A 23,805-nucleotide genomic window follows, 5' to 3' on the forward strand; every position below is an offset into this window, starting at 1 on the left:
AGTTATTACCATCGGCACTACTTCAAAAAATAAAACAACAACAAAAAAAAACACAACCACAGATAAGATAAATCTGCAGATAAAAATGGTGGAATTCTTTATTGACTTGATCGTGCATTGCTTAACGCATATAATGAAAATTTGTCTGTCATACGCGGTACGTATTTCATCGTAAAATGGAATGCGCAAAGAAATACAGGAATTTACAAAAAAAGAAAGATAAAAGCAATGATGTAATGCAATGCTCTACTGAGCAGCGGCTGCAACTAAACAGGCCGCATGCAGTCTAACCATCCAATATTTTTACTGCAGCTCGTGTTTCCTGATGGCATCTATTGCAGACAATATCCCTGTGCCTCCCCTCTGATGCAGCAGACGGCCTCATCCTGCTAGCTGCCTAGCAGACTATATATACTGTGCACACTCAGCAGGGTGACTCTGCGGCTTCCCTGGACTTGGACCTACGGCACCTGTGCAATTTTTTTTTTTTGCTCGGCTGGAGAGGCATATACAGGGGACCATCTCGGCACCGGCTTCACTACTGGGTCGCGGCTGCAACTAAACAGGACGCGGTCTAACCATCCGATATTTTTACTGCAGGTTAGTTTTTAAACTTTTATACTGTCTCCTATGATACTGTTGCGGCTGCAGCTCACAAGTGTGTCTCTTGTTTTTGTTCTGTTTTCTGCGATGCCCACCAACGCTGAACTCGCTAAAAAATTGAGCATCTTGAATCGCAGCTGAACGATAAGCTTGATGCACTTGCCGACAGTCTGCTTGCTAAGATTGGGAGCAGGTTTGATGATCAGGAAATTGACAACCTTGCTTCTCTAGCTGAAATCGTGTGTTTCATGAGCGAACAGCATGACACATTCAAAGTGACATTCAGGGAACTGGTAACTACTAACAAAGCGTTAACTTCTGAGAATCTAGCCTTAACAATGAGAATCGTAGACATAAAACAGTACAGCAGAAGGAACAACAACGAAACTAGGGGCATTTCTTCATCACAAGGAGAGGAATGCTCTGCGATCTTGAAGAAGGATGCCGGTGCAATTGAGTGCCCAATTTCTTCTGGAGACATTGACATAGTTCATCGTGTGGCCAGCAAGATGTCGGAAAGGAACATCATTGTTCGTTTTTGTTCACGCAACGAGAAGAATGAATTTCATCGCAAGGGTCGCAAAGGTCGTTTGCGATGCTCCCAGATTGGCTTTCTGGTAGTACTGATAGTCTCATTTACATTAACGAACCCCTCACAGTCGACAACGGACGTTTATTCAGCAAGGCCCTTGCACTGAAGAAAGAAAACTGTTGGCAGTTTTTATGGACTGAAAATTGCCAGATTAAATCCCGTAAATCAACCTATAGCAGGGTCTTCCGAATAAGCTCGGAGGCTGATTTTCGCATCTTTGCGCAGGCGTAGCTTATTGCTACTTTTCCTGTCCTGCGAACTGATTGAACACTCGTGGCCGGATAGTTTTCTTCATGTCTTTGCTATCACCAGCCGAAGTCAAACCATTGCTCACATCTTCTAATATCTCTAATCTTCATATAAATGTGCGAAGTTTGCGCAAGAACCATGATACCATTTCTGCATTTACTGACTCACTTAATCATTCGTTTTCATTTATTTGCGTTTTGGAAACATGGCTTGACAATGCGGATAGCAATTTGTACGGTTTTTGTCCATACCAAGCAGAATACTGCCATCGTATTTCGGATCGATACGGTGGTTCAGCTATATTTCTTTCACCTCATATTGAATATAAGCGTAGTCTTGATCTTTTTCTTAATGTAAATCCCTGTGAATCGGTATGGATTGAAACTGACTTACAGTTGAATTCTCATAATCGTAACAGATTTATTCTTGGTTGTGTATACCGCCCCCCTTCTTCATATATCCCTGATTTTCTGGGTGAACTCTACATATGTTCGAGAAAAAAAATTCTCTTGTAAATCAGCGAATTCTATCAGTGATATTAACGCCAACTTACTAGGCCGTTTCGCTTCATCCACGAAAGAGTATGCGAACTTTCCCGAATATTTTTAAACGATTTCGAAATTAGAATTTGCAGAATGTTTTATAACGCTTGGCGTAATTTTCTCCAATAATTTGTCCCAGGATGCTCACATCAATTGCCTTTCGAGAGAAAAAAAGAAACTGTCCAGAGCAATTGGTCTCGTGCGTCGACATAGCCGTACGTTCCCTCTTTCGGTTAACAATTTTTCGCACAATGCTGTATTTTCTTCCACACTAAACTATCGTGCACTAGTGTGGGGGAACAACAACGAAGGAAAATACGAAGAAACTTCTGCGACTTCACAAGCGGGCAGTGCGCCTAGTTTTTAAAGCTGTTTACCCAAGTCACACAGAGGACATGTTCAATGAGCTTCCGATGATCAATGTACAATGTATGCACAATTTCAGACTTCTTCGACAACATAAGTTGGAAACAAATAAGAAATATTACCTTCTGAAGTCACTGGCGACGTATTAAAAATAAATTCCCCTACTTACCACACACGCCGTCCAGAAACATGGAAAGTTGATAAATACCGCACAGCCTATTTCATTATTATTATTATTATTATTATTATTATTATTATTATTATTATTATTATTATTATTATTATTATTATTATTATTATTATCAGCATCATCGTCGTCGTCATCATCATCAAATATGGACGCATACAAGCACACAAAGGAAACAGGGAGGGAGCAAGCTAACTGCAGCCGAGATAGGCACAACGTCTGCCTACTTTTTCGGGAGGAGAGAATGAAAAGAGGAGGAGAGGGGAAGAAGAGAGGAAACAAAAACAGACAAAAATAGGAAATAAACAAATGGCAGAGACACTGGACAAGAGAAAGTAGGAACACCGAAAAAAATGTCTGTAAGCGGTAGGCCGAATCAGTTTTCTGCATGAAAGTTAGCAAGGCTCGACGGGCCTGGTCGCGTTGAGCAGCGCTCCCTCTCGGAAACTGGCGATCGTCAAGGGTCGTACGCTTGAGTCCAATCAGTCTATATTCCTTAATTGGCATTGCCCGTTGTGTGACGAGTGCGGGACATTCCAATATAAGGTGTTCAAGTGTCTCACAGGAGCCACAGGACGTGCACGGCGGTCTGTCCACACGTCTTTGACGATCAAAGCGTTCGCGCACCAACAAAGAGTCAACTATTCATTTCATAACAGTGCCTTAGCACTACGACGCAAGCCACCACCACGAACACGGGGAGGGAATGTGCTGTTTGCAACACGGTGGTCTGGGTGTTGCTTTAGGAGGCATGGGCGGTTAACACACTTGTCAATAATACAATACATTTCTGGGCGGAGGAAGTTATTTTAGGCCCTTGGCTAGACGTTAAATCGAGTTTTAGGGCCATCCAGGCCTTACTCGACTTTTTTTGGAAAGTACAGGCCCGGACTGCAGGCTTTGAGTAGTCCAAGTAGCTTACTATATGCTTTACATGTTCCTCCTCTCATCATCGTCACCCATCATGCCCCTCTATTTCTTCTCTCTTTCTTTCCCCTTCCCCTAACGCAGAGTAGCTGGCTAGAGGAATGTACCCCAGGCCGACCTCCCTTCATTTCGTATCATTAAACCTTTCTCTCTCTCTCTCCCCTCATGACCCGCGTGTTGCTCTTGAACGATAAACCATGTCGATTCAAGACCATGAAAGGAGAAAAGAAATCAGTGGAGATTAACCGGGAAATGCGGTACAGATGAATTAGCATTACGTCACACCCATTTGACGTCCCGGTTTCGTGATTTAGACCGAGTTTACTACAGTGTGATGTGTTTGTTCAGGAGCTCACTCGACACACGTCCTGCCTATTAAAGGAGCGAAGTGCAACTTAAGGTGGTCCCGAGCAGGCGACCGTCAGTTGAAATGCACAACTTCAAACAGAATGTTCTGTAAGTCTGGTACGGACGTAGTTTAGAAAGAAGGGCCGTACATGCAAAAAAAATTCACTCTGACCTTTGTCAGAGTGAACCAACCAACTGTCAAAAGTTTACCATGCCGAGGGCCGTATGTGTGTGTGAGGCCCTTGTGTGACTGACACTTTGATTTTATTTGTGACCTGTTTCGCAGAAATCATAAAGGCAGCTGCTGCTGGCGAAGTTGATCCGTTGGTAACGGTAAAGTCAGAGGCAGTGCTACAAGTGACAGGTGCTTCCGAGCCGGGTACAAATCCATCGTTTTTTGTTATTATTTATTATGTATATAAGTACATGTAAAACCATCATAGGCGCCACAGAGCAGATGAGGGTGTTGTCGCTCGGGCACAAGTTGACAACTACATACACGCTTGGTGAGCGGTGTCCACTCTTGAAAATGTCGATAGAGGTTTCTGTGCAGGCAGGCAGGCAAGCTAAGCGACGGTCGATATCCTTGACAGAAGCCGAATATGCTTTTTGTTTGAGAAAGTAGACAGCTATATGCGTTGGAATTAAATGTTTTTTTTTTATTTGCTATGGCAGTTGCTGCTGCCTTTGGAGATTGCCTCGAGGTAGCCACAAACCAAAACTTAAGGTTTGGCTCCGTGGCCTGTGGATAGCCAGGAGTATCGATCTTTTGGACTGGTTGGTTCGTTCGAGTAATTGAGTTCGTAGCGCTGGATCGACACGGTCAAGAAAGACGAGGGGGCGTGCGCTAATTATAGCGAAGATACTGTCGTCTTTCTCGTCAATGTCAATCCAGTGATATCACCTCGATTTCTAAATAGCCACACGAATGTTGTTCTTGTACGTATGCATTCGGACAACACTGGCAGGCTGTAACGTAGGAGTCCCACAGACAGGGCCTCGTACAGCTGTGGCAGAGATTGCATAGGTGCACCGCTAGCTTTATCGCGGATGAATGTGAACACGTTCGCAATGGAACGTAGTTTCTTCAAATAGACGCAGTGGGAACTTCACGAGAACTTGTCGCTAAGGGGACTTCACGAGCGCTTGTCGAAAGCGGATCGCTAGCCCTGGGGTTACATTCCTTAACCTCACGCAGACATCTGTACTTAGACGCAACATCCAATTCAGCGTTGTGGAAGTCGAAGAAGAAGAAGAGAACTGACAGGTAAGTGGTGCCCCTGAATCATTTCAACGATTTCGCTTAACGCTGTGTTACCAAACGCCGACTGTGGTGAATGCGTTCAAAAGTAACGGTTGTTCAAGAGCACAGCACGGCGCAATGTGGAGAAATAACAGCGACCTGCAGGACAACTCAAGCCAATGCATGTTACGTCATAGCGCTCATAGGCAAGCGGGTTCCTCGTGGTGCAATCCACTGAGAGAGCGTGCAATAAATTAGAAAGCGGGATAACCGCTTGTTCTGCTCGCTGATCTGATTGTAAGGAAGCTGATTCCAACAACACGAGTCGCTCTAAGCCCTACAGTTATGTGTCAGTGTGTGGGCCGTGACAACTTATTGTTTAGGCATTGCGCCAAAGCAGCACGCAACAAGGGCATTAGAAAAATGCCGCCTGGAGTGTGGTTGGCCACACCCGATGTGCGTTGTGTGTCTTCGTGAGAGCCGGAAACAGCTTCTTCGCTTGGCGGTTCATTGTGGCTAGCGAAGGAGATCGCGTACCAGAGACGAGCCTCAGCAAATACAGACCAAAAACAAAACAAAAAAAGAACCACAACATTGGGTCAAAGTGCAGCAGCCAATTTGACGGTGCTAAACATTTGCGTGCTGAAAATTACTCGGTGCAGCCAATTTAGCAGCAATATGTGCATGTGTGTCGCGACGTAAGATGATGCCTTAAAGACTACCTGAAGTAAAATGAAACTTTCTCCTGTGGCTCTTTATCTTCTTTTTCAGTCATGTCTCTTGTGGAAAACCGCATTGTGCACTCCCCTTATCCACCTCTCGATATACCAGAATGCACGCTCTACAATTTCATAGCGGAAAAGCTGAAGAAACACGCAGAGAAGACAGCTTATGTAAGTGTCCAGGAATTTGAAATCGTGCCACATTTTCAGCGTGAGATGCAATTATGCCCTTTTTGTTGCAGTACCCTACGTGAGGCCTGAAAAGCTTTCGAAACCACATAAACACATTTTTGATACTGCTACGCGTTGCAAGCTATCTATATCGTATTACATTAACTATATATTTATATAAAACCAGCCTCTAATGCCAATCGATTAACAATCAAATACCATGTTAACAGATGACGTTGATTTTTACCAGTTGCTTAGGATGGTAGAGTGAACTTGAAATCGCTGCTCATGAGTCATGTTTTCGGCGATGTCAATCGTGATTCCTTTTGATCGCGAATAAAGCAACACCGTCACAACAATTCACGAAAGAAACCAGTTGCCCCTGGGATTTAAAAAAATCTTGATTGCTCGTTAACGTAACGTAAATAGGTTTCTTAATACTCAGCATTCTTGCCTAAGAATTTGTCAGCGCAAGTAAATTACTTTTTTAGGTAGAGCAATAATTCTGGAGGCAATGTCACTTGTTTTATTTATTCAGGTCCTTCGCTTTCTCTGCGGTGCTTCTAACATTCTCGAAAAAAGAGTATACCAGCTGCTTCTACAAAAATTTAGCCAATTTTTAAAAATCAGGTGTGGAATTGTTGATAGTGGCGCGATCAAACTTGCGGCAAAGACGCACTGTCGTTCCACTTCACTTTCCTTTTTCACAAAAACCGCTATTTTATGTTTTGAAGAACAAAATCAACGCAAAAGTAATTGGAGCGCCAAAGTAATTCTTCGCGAATTTCGGGTACTTATATATCGAAACTGGTGTCAGCCTGAGAATTCGTTCTAAATTGCGATCTTCCCGGCTACAATCTGTAAATTGCAATGTGCTCCGTAGCGTAATTAGTCTAAACCTAATTAGATAATTACTGTTATTCAGTCAGTTATCCATATCGATTTTTCGCGCAAATAATTTAACCATCCACCTCGTTTGTGCATTCCATCTCAAGGATTAGAATTATGTTATCGGCCACAGGTGATTTTTGAAGACTGGTTAAACACGCGGCATAAGCTGTGCGGACACACAGTTGAAAAACTGTTGGCGATTGTGCTATCTTTCAGGAACACTCTTAAAAAAGTTAACACCCTTCGGGGCGTATCTTGTCCCACAACAGTAATTGCCATCTGTCTTGCCCACATTTCTTTTTTTAACGCTGCGAGTCCAGTACTTCCGAGTCATGAACGGCATGCGCGTTATCAGCGTGACGTCGCATTCTCGAGAGCAAAGTAGCGAGCGCAGCAACTTCAAGAAAGGAAACGCAAGCAGGGTAGATGACCATTATTATTGTGGGACAAGTATACACCCCGAATGGTGCAACCGTTTTAAGAGTGAAGCCTACAAGCAGACTGGATTATAAGGCACAAAAGTATTACACAGTGCAGAACGGCAGCTGTTATTATTAAAAAAAAAAGCCAGCATACTTCAGCGACAGTCGGAATGAAAAAAAAAAAAAGAGAGCACCGTACAGCTTGTCGCAAAGTGACGTGTTAAAACAATTAAGCAGTAGAGTGAGGCAAGTGCGCTGAACTGTGTGAGGATTTTGTATACCAATTTATGGTCACCACTATTTGCTCCGCAGCTCTTAAACAATCACCTTAATGTTAGGGGCGGCTCTTCTAATGGCAAAATAATTTTATCTAGTGTGTGCTCAATAACATCTGATTAAGGTTGAGTGTTTTTGGCATTTTCGTTTTTTTCTCACCCAACTAAAGGTATGTGAATAAGCCGGACGCTGGGCGTTTGAATTGAAGCCTACTCGTGGCAACATGTTCATGATTCTTTGTCGTCGGTCTTGCTTATGGATGGCCTATTAATGTCTTCAACAGACGATCCACAAGGAAGACTGACGACAAATAATTCTAATACTTTGATGACTATTTTAAGACTATACAGAAGTATTAAAAATCAGGTATGACAGATAGGACAATTACAGTCCTCGAGTTGGATTACTCGAAAGAGGCGTACATTACTGGCACGATAAATAAAAGAAATGCACAATCTACTAATGAAAAATACATTTCAATAAGTGATGTTTTTCGTAATTAGCAATACGGCACATGTTAATACTTACAAATCGTTGCCCGTGAGTTCGCAAGGCGCGTCCACTTGGAACGATATTTCTCGGTATGACACCAGTTTCGAAGGCATTCGTTCCCAAAGTGCATAGGATAAAACATGCTTTGTTATTTTACCAGTTATTTTCTTTTTTTTTATTCGATTCCTCCACAAAATCTGCCAGGTTGAAGGCACCGAGACCACAAGTTTCGCCGAACTACTGAAGCTTGTGCGCCAGTTTGCGACGGGATTCCAAAACAACGGCGTCTGCCGTGGCGACCGTTTCATCTTGGCTCTCAACAACACGACCGACGGGCTTGTCGCCATCCTGTCGCTCATGTTCTCCGGCTGCGTCGTCTGCTTTTCCAGTGGTCCAAGAACTAAACGTACGTGACGGAATAATTATCGGCTCAGAACCTCAGCGTTCTCGCATAGCAATAAACATCATAAGCTTACTTAAAAGTTGTCTATTGCTATCGGGAATTACCAAAATTAATTTCAAGGTCCAGAAGAGAAAAATATCAGAGGAACTACAACGGGGCTTCACGATGGACTTTAAGAACGCCGCCCCCTACCGCTCTCTAGTGTACGCGGTTTGTTCGTGCTCGTCTCTCAGTCTCTACCTTCCATTCTCTTTCTCTTTTTGTCCCCTTAACCCTTTTCCCGTGCAGTGTAGCCAACCGGAACTACGCCTGGTTAATCTTCCTGTCTTTCTACGCATCCTTTTCTCTCTTAAAAAATTATTAAATTATGGGGTTTTACGTGCCAAAACTACTTTCTGATTATGAGGCACGCCGTAGTGGAGGTACCGAAAATTCCGGAAATTTTGACCACCTGGGGTTCTTTAACATGCACCTCAATCTAAGTACACGGGTGTTTTCGCCCCCATCGAAATGCGGCCGCCGTGGCCGGGATTCGATCCCGCGACCTCGCGCTCGGCAGCCTAACACCATAGCCACTGAGCAACGACGGCGGGTTGTCCCTCTCTTAGAGAGCATATACTGCCGCACATGATCAGTTTGAATAGCATACGCTTCGAGGAGTCGTAGGCCCGTTTCATGAATGAAAATGCGATCGCAGTGGTGGCGTATGCAACTATTTTTGCCGCAGTGAAGAAAACACACGCAGGGCTGCCGCGGCAGAGGCCAGGCAGATGCTTTCTAACCTCACTTTATAACCACATACTCCCGCACGCAGAGCGCTGCAGCTTTGCCTGTTGTGCACGAGAGGGCGCTCACTATTTTGCAAATCGTCAATTGCGTACACAGAATAACAGCACCAGCCCGCCTCGTGATGCTACGCGCTTAGAGTTGGCGGAGAAGCTTTGCAAACAGTAACGTGCGGCGTAACAGGTGCTGTCAAAAAGCACGCCGAGATCTCGTATTGCAACAACACCGGCTGAAGCTGCATGGCCAACAAAATAAAGGAATACGATATTATTGGTTTATACGCGAATATGACAATATATACCGGTTTAGCGTGAGCCCGCTTGACTGGCACCATTCGGAGAATTAGGTCAGGTCGCGCTGCAAAACGTGGCGGTCCCCGATACTGCGTGTCTCCTTCAAAATGATTTGATCTCGTCGGCATACGGCTATAAATGAAGACTTTTGGATTGCCGAGAAAATGTTATTGACGTAAATTAGGGTGAGAATAAGCGGACCTAACACGGGACCTTGGGGAACGCCACTGGATACCGTAAAACCCAAAATATTGATCATTGACGCTCACGGGACCTGTTGGGGAGATAGCTGCGCAGTGAAGTTAACGATAGCAGCTTCAGCACCTTAGTGCGCAAGCTCCTCGAGTAGCGAGGGACGATTGACTACGTCAGAGGCTTCGCTGAGGTCGCAGCATACGGAACAACAACTTGCCTCTTTTGCGGGACGGGCGTGGACACATGCGTCATAAAGCTGACAAGATTGGTGGCCGTTGAGCGGCCAGAAGGGAATACGTGCTGATATTGAACAAGAAAAATTTTCTACACTGTACATGAATAGATTATGAATAGCTAATTCGAAATGCACGGAAATCGCAGAGAGAAATGGGTCGATAGTTGGCTACATACGTTTTGATGCCGGTTTAACAGCTATAATATATAACATATATAACAGCTATAAATTTGATCTATTCACATCAAATCTTTCTTGGACAGAGCATATCACGTCCATTTCAGCTAATGCCTTCCCATCGTTGGGGTACTTGCGACGCAACTTAAGAAATGCTCATTCGGATGTTCGCAAGCTAGCTTACCTAACTCTCGTTCGTCCCAAGCTCGAGTATGCATCTCCCATTTGGTCCCCTCACCAGAAATACCTAATTGAAACGCTAGAACGGATCCAGAATAGAGCAAGCCGCTTCATCATAAACGATTACAGCTACCAGTCTAGTGTTACACAAATAAAACTTAAGCTTTCATTACAATCCTTGAGCACTCACTGTTCCACAAATTCCTTCACTTCACTCGAACACCCGCATGCTCGAAACAACCCTACTCCACGTCACATAGGCTTCATAATCATTTCAGCTATGCCCGCCTTTACGGGTCTACAAAAGCATTCCATTACTCTGCTCTTCCTCGTGCTATCAGAATATGGAATTCGCTCCCGGACAGCATTGCAAGCCAATCTAACTACGATTCATTCCGTGATGCCTTGACTGAATACATGACTAAAGAAAAGTGAAGTTTTACGCTTGTCGCACAATGCTTTATATATTTGCACTATCTTTTACAGCTTATTTTCGCATTATTACCGTTATGTCGCTATGTTTACCGTTTCGTTGGAATGTCGCGTCCGTAACTTTTCTGTCATTGTTTTTCATTATTACTGTTTTTATTAATTACACGACTTCACTTAAAACAATCTGTGTGGTTTATTCCTTGTTATTATATAATGTTTTTTATGTTTCTTCTTTTCCCTAGTGAATTATGAGCTAATTAATTCTTTTTTCATCTCAGTTGTACTTTGGTTGTAGGTTGTAAACGGATACGGTTTATAGATGTCTTGTATTCTATGTATTTTCTATGTACTGCCCCCCTTACGCAATGCCTCACTTTGAGGCCTGTAAGGTATTTTTAAACAAATAAATAAATAAATAAGATAGTATTAATAGTAATAGTAGCAATAGAAATAGTGGTAGTAATAATAATCAATCATGATTATTTGACGTGATCAGGAACAACCCCCAGGTCGAAGTGCTGGCACATGCATACGTTAAAGAAACAATAACTGCAGGGGATTATAATTTAAACACACACCATGAATAAAAAACAATTGTGGAAAGAAGAGTGTACTTACAACAAAGCCCAAGATAAATACAAAACAAAAAGGAGGAGCAGGGCAGTTGAATAACGTGGGAAACTGCGACGCAGAAAGGCAAAGCTAAGAAAATAACAGTGACAGTGGCTTATGGGAAATATCGAGATCATGGAAATAAGCGTTGTAGAGACCCTTTATTCTGCAGACGGTTGATTGTTGATGACAGGCAAGAACATGGAAAGGCCAACGTTCTTTGCTGATCTTGCACGGAATACGAAACATGATGCATCATAGGAGTTCGGGGCAGGTGAGAATATTGTGAAGGAGTTTGAAAAAAATTCATAAAGTCAGCGCGATTACGTCGGCAGCGAAGTAAGGACAATGACAATAATCCAACAGTGCTAGAACAAGGTCCAGCGTTCGTGTCAACAAAGCGGTGATGATATGTGCTTAGAGAGTTTTTTTTTTCTGGAGCTGACCTATAATGTCACTGTTGAATGTACAAATGCCATTCCAGACAATAGACGCGTATTCGAGTCGAGAAAGACATATTGTTGCGTACAACTTGTGGAACAGTGTAGGGTAACTCAATTCCCCCGATAGTCTGCGAACAAAACCAGGAGAGCTCAAACCCCGCATTGCAAAGCGTTTAGTGTGAGCAGAAAAGTGTGAGGTTGCATCCACATGTACACCAGATCATTTTGCTCACAAACCTTACACAATAGTACGGAATCAACAGAGTAAGAAAAAAAGAAGTGCCTTCTGTTCTGCGTGTGGAAGTCATGGTTTTGGTCTTAGCAGCATTGAAGATGAGGTTATTATCTTTGCACCACTTAGAAAAAAAAAAGCAGGTCAGACTGCAGGATGTGACAATAATCAACATTATGAATTTCATTAAATATATTGATGCCATCGATATATTGAAGGAAATAACTATTATTAGCGGGAAGAATTTCGTTATTAAAAATTTAATAAATAAAGGAGTGGTCCTATTGCTGATGCTTGGAGGGACGCTGCTAGTTGCCATGTATTAAGACGTTTGGCCGTTGACGTTAACGTAACATGATCTATCAAGATTACTGCGCAAGATAAAAAGACAACACCAAAGTGCAAAAGCTTGACCAGAAGCAGTAATGGCTGATTGCTTCAAAAGCTTTTCTGAGTTCGCAGTTAATGGTGTTAACTTGCCCCCTTTGAACTACCGGCGTGGAGATCTGCCTCATGAAACTTGCGAGATTTGTGATAGTGGAGCAGCCAGAGAGAAAGCCATGATGATTCGTAACCAATGAGTTTGTCACAGTAAAGAACACTACGTTGTGACGAGCAAGTTCAAGAATCTCAGACGCGGCACAGAGAAGAGAAATCGGGCGACAATTGGAGACATGCGTTTTAAAGCCAGACTTAATTGAAGGAGAAACACAAGCAGCCTTCCACGGGTGAGGGAAAGGGGACTTATCGAAATAGTTATTAAATGTAGTTGTCAGTAATGGGGGAAACAAACTAACCCGAGCTTTTAGAGTTGTGGAGGATAATAATAAAATATTACGACAATTACGAAAACTAACACTTGCCATTTGATCAAGCGCAAGCTTATATCGGTAGGCACATCAAGGAGACAGATAAAATGTCACGTGCAGAGTGGCGAGTTAACTATGAAACGGTAATATGAAGCTTAGAAAAAAATTATAATGGCGACTTGCGAACGTTATGGAAATCAACAAAGTAAGCGTTATAGGCGATGTATTTTATGCACGTCTCAATCTTAACTATCACAGGTAGGAAGGCAGAAGGGTCTTTGCTCTCTGGTGATTTGCGGAACTCGGAGTGCGATGCAGTGCGGTAGATTAAGGCAGCTGAGTCTTCAAGTATTGGTGCCTTCTCTTTCTACTCAAACTCCATGGCGGTGTTATAATAGAAACAGAACGCCAGCTGCCAGCGCAGGAAGCTGTGTCATGTGAATGACGGCCAAAGACCAGCGCTAGAATAAAGAAGAAAAGGAACAGCGGGGTTACAAAAGTGATTGTGGTTCTGGCGCCTAGGTGTTTCTAACTCTCTCCTGTAGCGCTAATCCTAAATTTATGGGCGCCATTACAGACTTAGAGTGTACTCAAGGTGAAAAACGTAGATTTTCGCTTACTATTTGGGTAAATATGTTGGCTAATGCAACCCTTCGGAAAGCATGCAAGAAGAGCCAAAAGGGCGCAGAACGCGTTTTTCAACGCGATTAGTGTGAGCAGACAAGTTTAAGATGGCATAAAATAGTACGCACAGAGCATTATCTGAACATCCTTACATAACAGAACAGAATACACAGAATATTGACACGGAGCATTCACTCTTCGGTAAGTGAAAAATATTACCTTTCGTCTTGCCAGCATACAAGATGAGGCCATTTTTTGCCATTCAGAGTGAATTGCAGATTGCGGCTGTTACACAATCTTGTTACACAATTACACAATTGTTACACAATTGTTACACAATTGAATTAAAACAAGTATCTTAAAATCACTGACGTGTGAAAGTAAGGAAGAATTTTGAGTGTAGCGGATGAAACGTCAATAACGATAATAATAAAAAAACATGAGTTGTTCAGGACACCACTAGTGGTGATATACTGAGCCATTTGGTCGTTGACTCAAACATAACGTAATCTGTCAACTATAAAGCCGCGGATGAGAAACCCAATCGAAGTCTTATAAGCACAGCGTGCAAGCTTCATCGGAAACAATGTGTTGTTTACCACGTGAACAGCTTTGCTGAGCTCACAGTGGACTGTGCCAGTCCGCCCTCTCTGAAATACTGGCAGGCTTATGTTATGAAACTTGCGAGGAATGTATAAATACGGATGTCATAGCAATTTATCTACACGGAAACTATACGTAGGCTAATAACTTTTCGCTCTACTGGCTGCACATCAGTGGCGATAAATTTAACTTCACAGCGAGATCATGAGCGTTCCGTTGTACCAGAGTAATTATACACAATTGTAAACTTACACATGTGGCATATTGTTGCTGGGGTCTAGTCAGGCAATTTTCGGTGCTTGTGCAGTGATCCGACGTTGAAATTGGTGCTTTTGTTGTTTCTGACAATTCATCCTTCGTCGTTGTCAGCGTTTTCTTTTAGTTTTTTTTTCTGTTTTCTTTTTGGGCGGGTAGAGGAGTTGGTGTACCATGCGAAGGATGCCAAGGCGGAATTTTGTCTCGTGGACCCCGATCAGTTGCCGATGTTCGTGAAACACCAGAAAGAGTGCAACTTCAAGGTGAGATAATACAGTCGAGCTTTTGTGACAGCAGTCTTTTTTTAAGGCATGCTTGCTTGTTAAAACGTTTATTATCGGTTCCTCCAAGTTCCTTGTTTCTTTAATACGAAGCCCCCTTTGCCTCGTGCGAAAGTCAAGACGCAATGTGAAGACACACTGCGGGATAAAAACTTGAGAAACAGGGCTAAAGCGCCTCAGTCATGCTGGTGGATATTTTCGTATGTGGAGCTGTCTTGTTCAAGGGCGTCATTATTATCCTTGGCGTGTTAGTTTTAACCGGATATTAAAGTGACGTCACTTTGGCAAACCCGGGAATGCTATTACATTTCTTTTGCCTAGTATCAGGCACTTCGCAGTAAGTAGGTTCCTGTGTGGCTTCCTTTTGGGCTTCAACTATAAAAAAAAATCACCGCGCAACCACTCCGTACAGATGGTTAACCAGTGAAGCTGAAACGTGCGACCCCGGTGTTTATCACTTGGTTAATCCCAACGGTTCATTAAAATATTCATTCATTAAGCTCATTAAGCTTGGTACGCTGCCGGATCTTCGGTACGCGGTTGCTGCTTGCGCTCGGCTGTACGAGCCTGTTCTTCTGCCCGGGCTGCAGCACCAGCATGGCGTAGATGAGTTCGTTCCCAGTTCTGCTCGCGACGTTGCTGATCGAAGGCTGCCTGCTCCTGAGGAGTACGTATGATGCCTGGCTTATTTAAAACTTGAACTTTTCTTGTAAAAAGGGAAACAATTTCTCTCATATACTAAAACGTTACGACAGGTTCAATTTAATATTTAGGTTAAATAAATCTAGTTCAATATTGCGCGCATAATTGGCAAAGTAGCTTGACTATTGACCGCATGTGTTGTACGATGTCTACTATGCATTAGGATTAAACGTAGCTTGCATAGTTCGACTGAAACAATATCTCTTTTACAATGTTTGGGCACACGTATTTCTCGCAGAAAATATTCGTCACCGCGGACACCATGGGCTTCGTGGCCATCACGACATTCAGGGGGCTCCCAGAGATGGCTTTGGAAGCTCTGCGTGAGGCTGACACAAAAAAGGCGCTCTGCGCTGTCGCCTTCACGTCGGGAACAACTGGCGATCCTAAAGGAGTCATGCTTTCCCAGTACAGCTTCATCGCTGGGATTCAGGGCCTGCTGTGAGCGACTCCGCTCATTTCACGGTTTTGTCGGTCACATTAGTGTAAAAAAACGGCAGCTTAAAAGATCGTATCAAGATCATCTTCAATGGAAATGGAAATATATTTCAAGAAAGGAGTTTAGTATAAATCTAGGCGAAACGAGTGGTTACTAGTAGTTATACTAATTTGTCCCCCACACTGCCAACTGCTAGCCCGTTGATATATGGATGAGCGCGCTTAGCAGACCGATTGCTACGGAAAGGAGATGGTACCGGATTTGACTCGCACACCAACCTAAAGATTTCTTTAATTGCACGACTTTTTTTTTCATAGAACCACTCATATATCGTTCTGCATTCAATTGGTCGCCAACATTTATGTGCGTTCATTCCTTTCAGGGCAATAAAATGCGTGTCTGAAGACGACGTGTGCATTAACCTCTGGATGCTGTTTTCAGTTAGTTCAGTGCGGGTCTTTCTGGCACTGCTATCTGCCGGTAGCACTGCTGTAATGGTCAACCCGAATAGTGGAAGCCCAAAGTTGATGGAACAAATCAGACGCCACAACGTAAGTTTGCCTAACTTTTCTTTTTGCGTGTTGTGCAGCAGTCGTAGCTACGCTATAGTAAATGTGCAGAGTTGTAAATATTTGCCGTGAAAAACGACGCATTTGCGTGCTGCTTGATGTGCCAGAAACCGAGCGTCTGCTTGGTTAGTTGAGGATTGTAACACTGAAAATTAAGGAGCAGGCGTACGCTTGGAGTGCGTTCGGCTCAATTAGAAATGTTCAAAGGTCGGGAGCGTGGCCGCGAGAGAACAATTACAGGCCTGCAGCGAGAAACAGCATTATAACGGGCCAGAGCCTGAATTCGAGCATGAAACGCTTTCCTGACGCGTGAGTTTTTAAAGCGAATAATCTTCTTTCGAGCTGTTACCTGTTTACGTACGTGGTGGGGCTTTCTCCACTGGAGGCGCGCACTGTTGCGCAACCTAGCCCTCTCCTTTCTGGACTCCGTCCACATCAATATCATCCTGCAGTGCAGCGGAAGTTACGTGGCGTGCTAAGGCGCTGCAACGTGCTTTGCACTAGGATGCCCCGGCGAACTTTAGCCAAGCTCTTCAAGGAAAAAAAATTGTAAAAAAAAACTGTGCAAGATACAATTTTAAGATTCCCAGTGTTCGGTCGCTAGAGGTCTGAAGACCGAAGACCATAGGGCCTATAATTTTACATATCATTCTTTAAAATATTGTTTTTTTTTCGCTGAACAGCTTGGCTGACGTTAGCTGAGGCACAAGGCATACCGTGTGTTTCTACAAAGCCGCTAAGCGACATGTAACATAGCAGTTTTGAAATAAAACGGAGGTTCGTTCCGGGCCATGCCCGTCGACAGTATAGGGGCGACCAAAACAACACAGGCGCCGTTGTCTCCGTGAAAGTGGTCACCGGATCGACAGCCATTTCGGATAAGTTTTGGTGCGCCCCCTATAGGCGGTGAAAGTTGCGAACAGCTACAGTTCACCATCGCAGGTCGTGCGTGGCCTGCATGCGTGCCTGAGCTGGCAACGCGTCGATTCCCCGTTGCGTCGCAGGTGACCGGCGTGTGCGGCTCGGCGTCGCCCATGAGCGCACTGGCCACCGACGCCTACAGCATGGGCGAGAAGCTGCCCACTGTCCGGCGCACTTGCAGCATCGGGGGCACGCTGCCGCCCTCCGTGTTGGAGAAGATGCGCGACATGTACGAGCTGCTCACGATGACGCACATTTACGGCATGACCGAAGCGGCCGGCTGCGTGTTGGTGCCGCCCATCGACGCCCTGAGCCTGCCGTGTCTCGGCTTCGCCGGCCCCAGCGTGCTCATCAAGGTTAGTTTAGCGGCTTTTGCCGGCGCCAGCGTGCTCATAAAGGTTAGTTTAGCGGCTTCGCCGGCCACAGCGTGCTTATCAAGGTCAGTTTAGCGGCTACGTCGGCCCCTGCGTGCTCCTCAAGGTTAGTTTAGCGGCTTCGCCGGCCACAGCGTGCTTATCAAGGTCAGTTTAGCGGCTACGTCGGCCCCTGCGTGCTCATCAAGGTTAGTTTAGCGGCTTTTGCCAGCCCCAGCGTGCTCATAAAGGTTAGTTTAGCGGCTTTGCGGGCCACAGCGTGCTTATCAAGGTCAGTTTAGCGGCTACGTCGGCCCCTGCGTGCTCATCAAGGTTAGTTTAGCGGCTTCGCCGGCCACAGCGCGCTCATCAAGGTCAGTCTAGCGGCTTCACCGTCCCCGCGTGCTCATCAAGTTTAGTTTAGCGGCTTGGCCGGCCCCAGCGTGCTCATCAAGGTTAATTTAGCGACTTCGTCGGCCCCAGCGTACTTATCAAGGTTTATTTAGCAGCAAAAAAGGTGCTCGCGCTTAATGATAGCGCCTCAAGTGTGTGGGCTGTCAAAGTGTCGCCTGACGGCGGCGCATGCCAGGACGCCTTCCTGTAGTACGGTCGTGATGCTGTCAGATGCAATCCAGTCAGACTGCAACCCCAATGGCCGTGGCTCGAGCGAAGTAGGTGCACAGCCGTGCGCTGTTTACCGTATGACTCGGCTCTGCAGCCAGCGTCTTGCGTATAACCGTTCACGCTTCGAAAGCTACCTTTCTCGTAGTGCGAAGGCGAGGCAGAAACGAAGAGAATAGGGCGCCACTGCTCGGGGCGCCCCGCCAGTAGGACTTCGCAGGCGGTCGAGCAGCTGCGCGGGTCGTGCGGAAAGTTGTGGGGTCTGGCTACCACCGGTGGTGAAGTTCTGCCTTCTTCAAGTTTATTTACAGCTTTCCCTATCAATACTATTATGTTTATGGCAGCGCCTTTAAGATACTGCACCACTTGCAACGAAATAACAAATTTACCGCGTACCTTCGTGCGTCAAAATGCTAGCTGTAAGTGCTGATGGTGAGCCTTTCTCCAGAATTTGCTAGAAGTGCAGACCTTGCTGCTCAGACGTCGAATTAAACATTGTTTCTTTAGTTGTACTGGGACGTGCCTACATTCTTAACAATAAAGGTGTTGAAAAAGCGAAATTTTGAATTACAGCTAACCTGATTATTCGAGTTGAATATCGAATCGAGGGCTGAATATCTATTAATAGAAAGAAAACGAAATTGAAAGGTTGCCTGGTTTTTTGTTTCGAAACCAGAACGGTTATGTACTTCACTTCAAGGCTTTCGTCGCTAAAGCTGCTCTTCGAACGTATTCCAATATGTACATTGCGTCTGCATATTTCCCCGTTATTAGATATTTCCTGTGCCGTTAAGCACTAGATATCCGATCCACTGAGGATATTTTAAATAAAAAAGAACTGGAAAGGATCCTGCTTGCTGCGCCATGACAGCCACAGTAATCAAGCCAAGCAAGAGCGTGTCCCTAGATGCAGGAATTCTGTTCGTTGAGTGCAATACAACACCACACACCGATTTGAAGGGATGTAAAGTTGGTGAGACATTAGTCCAATAATAAATTCATTTGCCTAAAAGGAAACAATCCATTCATACGTTGTCTAAAGGCGACTTCTATATTTTTGCATAACTGTAAAATGTTGAGCAGGGGATCTCCAATACATGCGTTAACTTTGGAAGTGATACCTCTGCCAAAAAACCCTACAGCAGAATCATTTGGAGCAGTAAACATTTGCATCGGTTTTGCTGCCTGTAGACTGCCGGTAGGCGATAAACGTTCACCCTCATGATCGAACACAGACTAATATTCGACAAGTTCAAATCGTCAATTCTCGTATTGAAATACAATTGTTATACTAAAGACTACGCCATTAGTATTCTAAATGTTTAATATTTAATATTTTAACATGCCTACACACATCAGCCATGGTTTAAAGAAAAATAAATCAACCTTGATATAAGATAAACATGTGACAATATGTGTGAAAGCAGTAAGATATCCTTCTGAACGCGCCAGTCACTCACACTCCCTGAAGGGCTTTTTCACGAGTGCTCCGCTCCGCAGGCTGGAAAAACCTAGATTCGTCCTTGTAGGAAGCAGACAGGATGCAACCAACCCTCTGTGCTTCTCTTGCGCTAGCGGCATTTTTCAGAAGGGCCACTCGAGTGCTGCTGGCAATGATTCATTGTTATGCAATGTTTATAAATGATGTTTCGCCAAGTGCCCCCACGCCAGACCCCGGCTTATTCTTCAATTCACTTCCTCTTGGTCAGGTGGTGGACGTTGACACAAAAGAACTGCTCCCAGAAGGAAAAAACGGACACATTTGCTGCAAAATTCCAAGCGTAATGTTGGGATTCTTAAACAAACCGAAAGAGACGCGAGAAGTTCTTGACTCCGAAGGATGGCTCTTCACAGGTGAGTGGAACGTTTCGCCAAACCGGCTTCGCGCGGCGTCTCTTCACCCAAAGCCGGTGCATCATTGCCGTGCGCGCCTGTGACCGGCGATGTGCTTCGCAGACGCCTATGAGCTATGAGTGTCGTATGCGGACAAATCGGGTACCAAAAAAAAAAAAAAGCGGGCAACTTGTGGCGCCCTCGACAGGAGACTTCGGGTACTACGACGCGGAAGGCCGCGTGTACTACATCGACCGGCTGTCCGACTTGGTCAAGTGCATCGGTTTCCACGTGCCCACCGCTGAGCTCGAGCAGGTGCTCCTCACCATCCCAGAGGTACGCGAGGCTGCCGTCGTCGGCGTTCCCAGTGTCCAGTACGAGGACGCGCCGGTAGCCTTCATTGTCACCAAACCGGGCGCGGCAGCCAGCGCAATCCTCGCCGAGAAGATCAAGAAGCGTGTGGCAGGTGCGTGGGATTCTCTGTCGAAGCAGCTGAAGAAAGTGCAGGGCCTGAAAACATAAAACCCAAAGAGCAGTCGCTGTAACCTCGGAGTTTGGGAGGCCACGGGATCAAGGGGGTTAGATGAGCTGGCAGACCATAGCCACGTTTATCGCTTTCATTCCACTGATTTGCTTGCGGCGGGATCGTCAGTATCCAAGCAAGACGCCGCTTGCTTCCACTTTGAGGAGTTTTATTTCCGGCTACGATGCCTTCTTACCGGCGGTAAGAGGGTAGATACAGAAGGGCGAATTGACAGGAAGCACGCTGTTTTACGACCTAATGTTTACTTGACAAAAAAAGTGCGTATTGCTTATATTAATCGGTTCTCTTGTCTCGTACGAATTCTGAACGAAGCAGGAGTTCACCAGAAGTTGGAGGCTTGAATCAATAAACAGTAGCCTATAGCAATGAATGTCACTGGCGCCAAAGTTTCGACAAAGGGAACGTGTCTACGTCAGGGCAGCACCCATTCGCCTTATTTTTTCGCTCGACCGAGGACGTTGCAATACAGCAGCGTTCACCTGTTTTTCAATTGCTCGCTTCTGAATTGTTGTTCGATTGCGCGCTTCTGAATTGTTGGAACCGTATGTCACCTTAGTTCATCTTAAAATAGACCCAGCGGCTTGACAACGCCTGCTTGCCCGCGTGGATCGTTATCCATTTTAGTCACCCCTACTTCTTGAAGAGCCAACAGCTTGCAATACCCTTATGTCTTCCATCTGTGTCACAACTAACCACCAGTCCCTTAAATTTTCTTCTTTTTTTCAACACTTCGATTACCCCTTTTACGCCCCATCTTATTATCTTCTCCTATTAAGGGTAGTGGAGAACTAGCTATGCGTAAACAATGCAATGCTGACAAAAATAAGCCCCCCTTGTTGGATCATGGGCTCCAGCGACGTTCCTTGTTCGACCGCTGTTGATTGCTTCATAAAGCTGACGCAAAACTGCATAATACACAACCTCTTTCGTCTAATTGACTAGCCGACCTTGCAGCAGATTGCCTATATAGCGTTCGTGAGCTTCCTTGGCGGTACGAGTGAACGTTCTTTGACACTTAAAGACAATTGTAAGCTCGAACAGGGGAGCGCTTTAAGAATGCTAAGATATTGTGCCAATAGACGTTAACAGCATGAAGTACCAGCTGTTTGCTTTTCTTTCGCATTGTCCCGTTTGCGCTAACCGTGTTCTACCAAGGCCATCGCTATGCCACAACCGAACGATGCTTTCATGCATAGACAGCGTTGTATTATTGAAACTTGCGCAATGGCTAAATCACTCGTTGCACTTAGGCCTCTTTCGAGATTGTAATGACGATAAAAAAAGAATAGCAATCTTTACGACGTGCCCTGAATCAGTAGTTTTGATTTTACTTTCATATTAAAAGTCAGACTGCTGTTCCATCTTCTGATCGCTGAGTAGTGCGTAAGAAATAAAATAAGAGTAGGTGTAAGAAGCAACAATCAAATGAAGCAGGGGTGTCTGTCAGCGGCATCCTGTGGTGAGAAGTGCTCGGCGAATCATGTTGCATCGACGCACTCGCGCACACGCACTCGCACAAACGCACGCACAAACACACACGTCCAAATACAACCCCCCCCCTCACACACACACGCACGCACGCACGCACGCACGCAAGCACGTATACCCGGCGGGGTGTCTTAGTGGCTATGATGCTAGTTGCTAAAGATGAGGTCTGCAGAATTTATTTTTTTGAGCACACACACAGGCCCACACACCAGGATTTGATACCAGGATTTCTGTATAATGTATGCTGGATTGCAAGTTTAACCTCCAGACCTCAAGCTAACAGCAGCTTTTCTTTTTTTCGTGGGCTGTATGTGTTCGGTAATATATATTTGTTCTTGTATCCGAGTTTCTTGTTGAGCTGAAGTTTCCTTTTACTATATTTGTTGTAACTCATTGGTGCTAACATTTGTCCTTTTTCATTGCTATGTGTCGATTATTCTTTTCGAGTGTGCTTACTTTCCAGTAATTTGACATGTGTGTAGTGAAATGCGGTTATGGCTCCGAAATTTAACCCGGGGTCGCGAAACAGGTAAAGATTATTTCAAAACAACCTTTTTTCACGATAATTTCATCTGCATTTATACAGAATGAAAAAAACACTTGATTTGAAAAATTTCTTGCTGGCTAAAGTTAATAGCATTCATTGGTGCACATCAGAGTTTGTGCGAGAATTACCGATCCATTTGTCCAGTGATTTTCAGCAAGACATCTTTAAATAAATACTGTATTGGGGGCAAACACTGGAATTGTGAACTGGAAGCCTGGTACGGATCAAGACATCCCCTAAGATGAAATATGGAATTTAGAAGTATCTTTCAGGTGAACCATCCCCGAACTAGCGGCAAATTGCCACTGGCGTTATACTATAATTCTTGCGCAACGCCTTCCTTTGCTAATGTGCAACAAAACTGTGCGAAGCAGCAATATTTTTTTGCCTCTGGTTTTAGGAAAGAATAATTGGGAACTAGAGCTCTTGAAAGAATCTGTACTAAGTATACGTGTCTTGAATGCCTACCTGTTTCGGTTCCACAAATTCGAAATGGGAGGTAAGCTTACATATTGAGATTTTAATTAGCAGTGAAGTTTTGTAAAAGACGCACTAGCAATTATTTCACAATATCCGGTGTCCGCTGCTGCTATGAAATAAGGTGAGCAAAAGGTATTTCATGCAAAATCCTGTGTGTTTAATATTCGCTATGGTTGTCACTGGAACGCCTCGCGTTTGCAGCTGATCTCCCACGCGATCTAGTCCGTTCCTGCGTGGCGGCTCACTACCCTGATTTAATGCATCTTTTCCGTCTTGCGACCTCGCTTTCTCTTTCAGAGAGGTGTCCCAAACACATGCAACTCTACGGCGGTGTCGCGTTCGTCGAAAAGCTCCCCAAGAATGACATGGGAAAAGTGCTCAAGAGGGAGCTCCGGAAATTGGCTGTAGATCCAAAGACGGAGAAGTTGTGAAGTAAAGGCCTTATGCCAATGAAGTACTGTTGCTCTTCTAGATCACTTTGTAACCAAGGCGAATTCTTCCAAACTGCGAGTAGAGGGCGAGCTGTTCTTTTTCACACTCCATGAGAAAAGGCTGGGTGTATCGGAGCGCTTGCTAGCGCGGTACTTTCGTAGCGCGAATGTCCTAGTTACGTTATTCTTGATATATAGATAGATTCATAAATAGACAAATTCACTGATAGATAGATAGATAGATAGATAGATAGACAGATGGATGGGTGGATGGATGGATGGATGG

The 23,805-nt window shown here is 44.6% G+C and overlaps 1 protein-coding gene across 2 annotated transcripts; it reads left to right on the forward strand.

Moving 5' to 3' along the window:
- Positions 1–325: 325 nt before the first annotated feature.
- On the forward strand, positions 326–23,547 carry LOC142589920 (uncharacterized). 2 transcript variants are annotated; one of them, XM_075701633.1, is made up of 10 exons: positions 326–600; positions 5,829–5,950; positions 8,236–8,437; positions 14,470–14,573; positions 15,532–15,734; positions 16,115–16,283; positions 17,306–17,578; positions 19,906–20,050; positions 20,238–20,495; positions 23,386–23,547. In XM_075701633.1, exons 2-10 carry the CDS (start codon positions 5,831–5,833, stop codon positions 23,517–23,519), a joined length of 1,608 nt encoding a protein of 535 aa, XP_075557748.1. In that variant the 5' UTR covers positions 326–600; positions 5,829–5,830; the 3' UTR covers positions 23,520–23,547. The 2 variants fall into 2 exon arrangements, with proteins under 2 accessions (XP_075557748.1, XP_075557749.1); XM_075701634.1 differs by lacking the exon at positions 326–600 and having other exon boundaries at positions 5,061–5,950.
- The last annotated feature ends 258 nt before the right edge of the window (positions 23,548–23,805 follow it).

This window comes from Dermacentor variabilis, chromosome 8 (assembly GCF_050947875.1).
Source record: "Dermacentor variabilis isolate Ectoservices chromosome 8, ASM5094787v1, whole genome shotgun sequence".
Taxonomy (NCBI): domain Eukaryota; kingdom Metazoa; phylum Arthropoda; class Arachnida; order Ixodida; family Ixodidae; genus Dermacentor; species Dermacentor variabilis.

Coding starts and splice junctions, on each gene's coding strand:
- LOC142589920 (XM_075701633.1), top strand. CDS start 5,831: ATGTCTCTTGTGGAAAACCGCATTGTGCACTCCCCTTATCCACCTCTC. Junction 5,951..8,235: donor ACGCAGAGAAGACAGCTTAT/GTAAGTGTCCAG, acceptor AAAATCTGCCAG/GTTGAAGGCACCGAGACCAC. Junction 8,438..14,469: donor CAGTGGTCCAAGAACTAAAC/GTACGTGACGGA, acceptor TTGGGCGGGTAG/AGGAGTTGGTGTACCATGCG.